Below are 6,373 nucleotides of genomic sequence, written 5' to 3'. Positions count from 1 at the left end.
TTTAGGACATACCAACCTACAAACTTCCCAGAAGCCGAGGTGGATGATCTGTCAGTAGATTTGTGATTCAATGTCCACATTAATTAGTGATTTCTGATTTATACACAAAAGCTATAGTAAGGACGCAGTAAGGTGACAACTTCTTCTTCCAAATATGAAATGCAGGATGTCATCTCTCCACTTGAGCAGTGAGGGGAGGAAGAACTGTAGGAGGAGAAGGTCAGGTGAGGATGGCAAGGCAATTTGCCACACACAAGATGGCCATTTTTTTACATATAATGAATGCTCTATTTTTCATGGATGCAAACTGACACAGCCAGCATCACTAAGGGGGACTGACATTCCCATGCAAGTAAGTGAGAAAAAAAAAAAACTTGCGTTATATGTATGGAAGCGACCATCTTGTGTTTTGGGCAAATTGCCTTGCCATCCTTTCCTGACCTTCTTCTCTGCCCACAGCCCTGCCCCACTGCTCAAGCCAAGTCCAGTATCTCCAATCAAAGTAATCAAAAAGTATAGGGTGTTCTCTTCTGTGATGGACTGGTGCTGATGTCATAGATATTGTTACAGATCAGGCCCAATATCACAAAACACAGACACAAACACAAAATCATCACCAACCTCTGCAGTGCCCGTTGTCACCCTCATCCAGAGAACACATTGTCACCCTTGTCTGTGAAACCTGTTATCGCCCTCATGCACATTGTCATCCCCACCCACAGAGCCCAATGTCACCCTAATCCGCTTTGTCATCCCGCAGAGCCTGTTGTCACCATAATCCATCATATCACCATCACCATGATATCACCCTCCCTACCCTAGCTTAAAAAAATGTGAGTTTAGATCCACTTTAAGTGCCCTTAATGTTCTGCCTATAGCAAAAAAAAAGATTTTTTTGATACAGTTTGGGGGCATATTACTATATACAGGACCTGTGTAATGAATTATATAAAATGTACAGGCTAAGATATGTGAGAAAAGCAGTATTTTACACTCACATCTGACCTGCATCCCAAACAAAAACTTTGATGCTTAAATAAAGGGGAGGGAGAGGTGATCGGACAGCAGCAAGAGTAACCGCATACCTCCAGAAGAGGAGAGGACTATGACATGGCCACTTTATTAGATTCTTTTTCCACACCTCATTGTTGCCCAGGAGATTTCTAGATTCCTGGTAGGCTTCCTCTGTGCTTCAGATAACAACTATCTCTCTGAAAGTTCAGTTTTTGTCAACACAGTTTGTAAGTAATTGTGATTTGCTGAGTGTTGCAAACCTGCAATGGATTCCTTAAAAGTAATTTGCTATTTGTCAGCAAATGTTTTCACTCCTGGACGAGATCTGTTCCAGGTTTGCTTGATCACCCAGGTTCACTGATAAAAGTGTGTCTTGTCCAGTCTTGGAGAGCTTTAATAAATCAGGCTCACTTTTCTTAGCCAGCCTCTTCTAATAATTTTAGTTCTTTTAGTCATGGAGGCTTAACATCCCTGTAAGCCTTCCTACCAGCCATGATCTACCTGCATTATAGGTAGACTTTACACAAAGACTTAGGCTGTGTGCACACATTAGATTTTTATGAAAGATCGTTTCCAATGACAAAAGACTGAAAGATGAATGAACGAGCGATGTATATACAGTGCCGTTCTTCTCAATGGAGAGGGGCGGGGGTAGAATTAGAAAGCAGCACCCCGCTGTGCTCCCTTACCTTTACTTCACTATTTCACTACCCTTCGAAGGTACTGATTTCTTTTATTATTATGGTGTTTCGGTATAGTGATAGGATTTTATTCTTGCAGACTTGCAAACTTCCCTTTAACCCTAACACCTTATCCTAAAACCTTTACGCTAAATCAATCTTTCACCTCCAGGATTCAGTCTAAACTTCCAATTTGTTGGTGCCTGTAGAGTTCCAGGGCTAATGCTTTTTAGTAAGGGGGGCATTCTTACCTGACCATCAAAGTAGGCGGTATTCTTTCCACTGATATCTAATATAAGGGACATTTTTTCCATTGACACACTGATATGGTTTCAACAGCAATTCCCTGAAAATTATTTAGAGAATTGCTATGGGGATAAAATGCTTAGAATGCTTAGAAAGGCTGCTCATAACTAACCTCATACACTAAAACACCCCTTTACTTCTATATTTACATTATACAGCACACAAGTACATGTCCAATGAGTATTGCTTTTCAGTTTGACCTGTTTAAATTTTCACTTTTGTTCCAATCACCACACTTATTGTTGGCTGATTCCTGCTCTGGTGGTTAAGTATCACCAACGTCCAAGGAATGCATAACAGATGTTTTAACCTTACAAATGTACAATTTTTGGAATGGTTACATTTTAAGAAAGGTAAAATAAGTCTGCTAATGTTGTTCTTCTGAAATTCCTGGTTGCATATCTGTCATAAAGTGACTTTAGTAGTGTTGGATTTACTGAAATAGTACAAATAGGAAACCATTATACTTGCAGTGACATTGGAACTCCTGGTTTGCACACCTTCTCTTGGTCAGTGACAGCCTTCTGACTAAAAGATCAGCATGCCAATAAATAACAAGCATATATCAGAAAAAGAAGCTAGCAGTGGAACATATTTCCCTTCCTTGTATTTAAACCCACCCCCAATTATTCTAAAGAAAAGCTTAGGAATAGAACCAGAGGGTCTATTTTTACCTGTGTGCTGCAGGAATAAACTTAACATTTGTGTTACTGCAATGCAGGTTAATTCACTTGGATTGCATTATTTGTCAATGACACCCTACATTAATTAAAGAAAGGTAACCTGCATTGTGGTGTGCTGAGTTAGAAAAAGTAGTGCTCTGATTTTTTTTTCTTGGGGGGTATTTGTTTTTGTGTTGCCAGCACTTAATGCATTTATTTCAATCAATATAAACGTGTTACATTTTGCATGTTACTGCACTTGTGTTAGGAGGACAAACCAGGATGGACACATATGAATGGGCCCTGGGATATAATACATTTCAGAAAAATGTAATGACTAAAGAGGCCGTCCCCTAAAATATTTTGGCTCTAGTGATGAAGAGTTGATGTAACACCTTCACTTCACCTTTACTTAAATTCATATTTTTTAATCTTCTATAATTTTCTCTCTTGATGGTAATGGTATTCAGGAAAAAAATATTTAAAAACAATATTTCTGTGTACAATATACTTTTACAAATATCCAATACAACATCCAAAGTTTTAATTAAAAAAAAAATTCTTTTCTAAAAAAAAAAAACTATTTTTCTATGTATTATTTTCTAATTAATAGCTTATACAGTCAATAAAATATAAATTTCTAGACAAAATAAATCCAAATAATTTTCAAGGTAAATTAAAAAAATTGTGAAAATATATAGACAAGGTGCATACATGTGATAGTAGAATAATAATAACTAGATATATTATATACTTATATTTATTTACTGTTTACAAGACCTTTTTAAGCATGGGAATTCCACCTTTCATTCCATATTGTCCTCGGTTTAATAAGTAGGTAATTGTTTGGCACCGGACACAGATGTTATCTTATTTGTTTGCAGTGATAATCAAGCTGGTATCATTTTTTTGGTATGTTAATAATCTTTACGGATGTGATAATAGCCCAACTGAAGCAAAAAAAAATCTTGTTTTCAACATTGTGGGTAGAACCACTGTCATGTTATATATATTTATATCTACAGCCCAAGCCCAAATATACCTCATTATGGTTAAGTAGTTAAATTATTCAGGTGTTAGCCAGTAGTGTAAATTTAGAAGATCCCAAAAGTTAAACTAAAGCTGCGTACACACGTGCAATTTTTCTCGTTGGAAAGGATCTTTCACGATCCTTTCCAACGAGAAAAGACTGCACGATGCATGAACGATGCTGTACATACAGCACCGTTCATGCTCTATGGAGAGGGGAGGGGGAGAGCGACGGAGCGGCACCCTGCTGCGCGCTCTCCCCTTCCCTTTCATTAGGATCGGTCGTCGTCCATCGTCCATGGATCCGCCAGGACGGTCGTCGGACGATGGACGACGACCGACTGTACACACGGCAGATTTTCGCCCGATAATTGGCCGATACCGATTATCGGGCGAGAAAAATTTGCCGTGTGTACGCAGCTTTATACTCTTGGAGTGGAATTGTTTACTGGTTTCTTCTATCTCTGAAAGGACTCCAGGGGAAAATACCTGTGCTTGAATCTTCCTGAGATCTGCCATGGCTCTTACAAAAGACACATATTTTATGGTTAATCATATACTGTAGATGAGACACAAAACACCAGGGTTGGCATAGCAGAGCTGGGAATCACTATGTGAAGAACCTTCCACTACAGTACCTGAGAGGTAAAATAAACCAGTTAATAATTCAACTCTACCAATCTTTAAATAAATTACCTTGTTTTGCTAAGTATATCCTTGAGTAGGTGCTACAAGTCTATGGCGTTTGAATTTGCAAAATAGCCGAAGGGATTTATATATATCTCTATACCTAAACCCATAAAGATAAGGGGAGACACCCTTTGGCAAAACTAACAGAACATCACAAATAGTTAAAGTAATCTGCATTCCTGTCTTTAGTTCTATAACATGATTTATATATAAAAGGGATGCTGCCAAGAGAAGAAGAAGTGGACAGAAGTGAGACGCTAAAATGAGGTGATGCATCAAAAATGTGACATTAGCCCTAGAAGAAGCTCCTTTCCACATACCACTCTCTCTTGTTTTATAGCACAGGAATAAGTAGCAGCAAAGTATCACTGAAAAACATAAGAGAAATGCAGCAATAAAAAGAATATGAAACAATCGGATTGCTTTGTCCCCATGTAGCGTCATTAAAAGTATGACAGGGAGAGAGCACAACTCAGGCTGGCACGGAACTGTTTTCTGAGTGAAGTGCAGCACTATGAACAAAATTCCTGAAAAGAAGCAAGAAGACAACCACAGAAAGGCTATCAGCTTTCTAGTTCTTGATGGAGGTAAAAGGATCATGTAGTGCAGAGGCCATAATATTGCTAAGTAGGTGTCCACCACCATTCCTGCTGATGTGAGTACTCCACCACCATAGGTCGCAGCCAAGGAGAAAAGGAGCAAAGCACAAATATATTTTGGGATATGCATGTTTGTTTTGTTACAGATGCTGACTGCTGTGTACAGAAACAGATATATTAAATCAAATACCAAAGCATTTGCCAGAAGCAGGAACCGAGTTTCTTGACGCATGCTGAAGTTAGAAAAGATGGAAAACAAAATTGGAGGTGTCACCAAAATAGCAGCAAGAAAACAGACTGTGGTGGGGAAAAGGAACATCAATATTTCCCGCTGAAATGGGAGAAATGTCCTCTCGGGGTACCAGTAATGGGCTTGATTTTCAATGAGGTGAGAGAAATTGTCCACGTCTCTTTGTGACATCAATGAAATCGTACAATCTGTAGAGTTCATGTCACTTCAGTAGAGCCAGATATCCTTTAGCAATATGTTTTATATCACATTTGAAAATGAGCCTATGTCGATATCTAAGTTCTTGGTACCAAATTGTTTTCACTAACCATGTGGAATGAAATTTGGAAGTCCCCAGAACTAAAAAGTTCCCAACATTGGTTCCATGCATTCCAGGTTGCTTGAGATACTTGTCTGCTCCATTCTGCTTTACAATGAAACAACAGATGGGATGTCTAATTGACCAAGCAAATCACCCAGTGTATATAGACCTAGAAGTGTATACTCAGCTAGTCTATATTAAAAGATTTACCTGTTTCTGGTCATGAACTATCGACTGATCTACGGCAGCTGTCATCATAATATTATTGTCATAGCCATGACGATGACAGAAACCTATAGCTGTAACAGTCAAAATGATGATGCTTCCAGCAACTTCCATAAATGTCTTTAGTTGCTGATAAGCTTTAGTGATCAGGAGCAATAGGTGACCTTAATTTCCAGAAATATTATATTTCTTCTAGAATCTTGTTAGCCTTTCCTGGACCCATCATCTACCATCACTATAGCACAGGTTGAGTGGTTTAATGATTAAAAAAAGGTTAAATACAGATAGACAGATCTGTTCTTCCTGTCAGCTATACAGCATTTACTGTGGCTACGTAAGCTGTAAAAAGGTCAGCAGAAAATGCTAGAAATGAACCTTGAACCTACACATGTGAAAGCAATATAAACGAGTTCCAGTTTTCATGACGTGACTGATCGATCTCCTTATCTTGTACGGTACACAAGTCCTGGAGCTTTGTAAACTCTCAACAATTTTCATTGTTCATCAGAAATAATAGGCAGAAACTTTCTATTTGCCACATGTGTAAGAGAGTAGATACCAGGGCTCAATCCAGTGTCACTCACCAAGCCATGAATACTCCAACTTCATTTCCACTG

At 38.5% G+C, this 6,373-nt stretch overlaps 1 protein-coding gene across 1 annotated transcript; it reads right to left on the bottom strand.

Moving 5' to 3' along the window:
* Positions 1–4,396: 4,396 nt before the first annotated feature.
* Positions 4,397–5,431, bottom strand: LOC140329722 (probable G-protein coupled receptor 148). Its single transcript, XM_072410109.1, has one exon. The coding sequence runs from the start codon at positions 5,429–5,431 to the stop codon at positions 4,397–4,399; it is 1,035 nt and encodes a 344-aa protein (XP_072266210.1).
* Positions 5,432–6,373: the final 942 nt, after the last annotated feature.

The sequence above is a fragment of the Pyxicephalus adspersus genome, chromosome 4 (genome assembly GCF_032062135.1).
Source record: "Pyxicephalus adspersus chromosome 4, UCB_Pads_2.0, whole genome shotgun sequence".
NCBI lineage: Eukaryota > Metazoa > Chordata > Amphibia > Anura > Pyxicephalidae > Pyxicephalus > Pyxicephalus adspersus.
Note: the sequence above shows the minus strand (reverse complement) of the source record. Positions and strands in the feature narration are given on the sequence as shown.

Coding starts and splice junctions, on each gene's coding strand:
- LOC140329722 (XM_072410109.1), bottom strand. CDS start 5,431: ATGAACTCTACAGATTGTACGATTTCATTGATGTCACAAAGAGACGTG.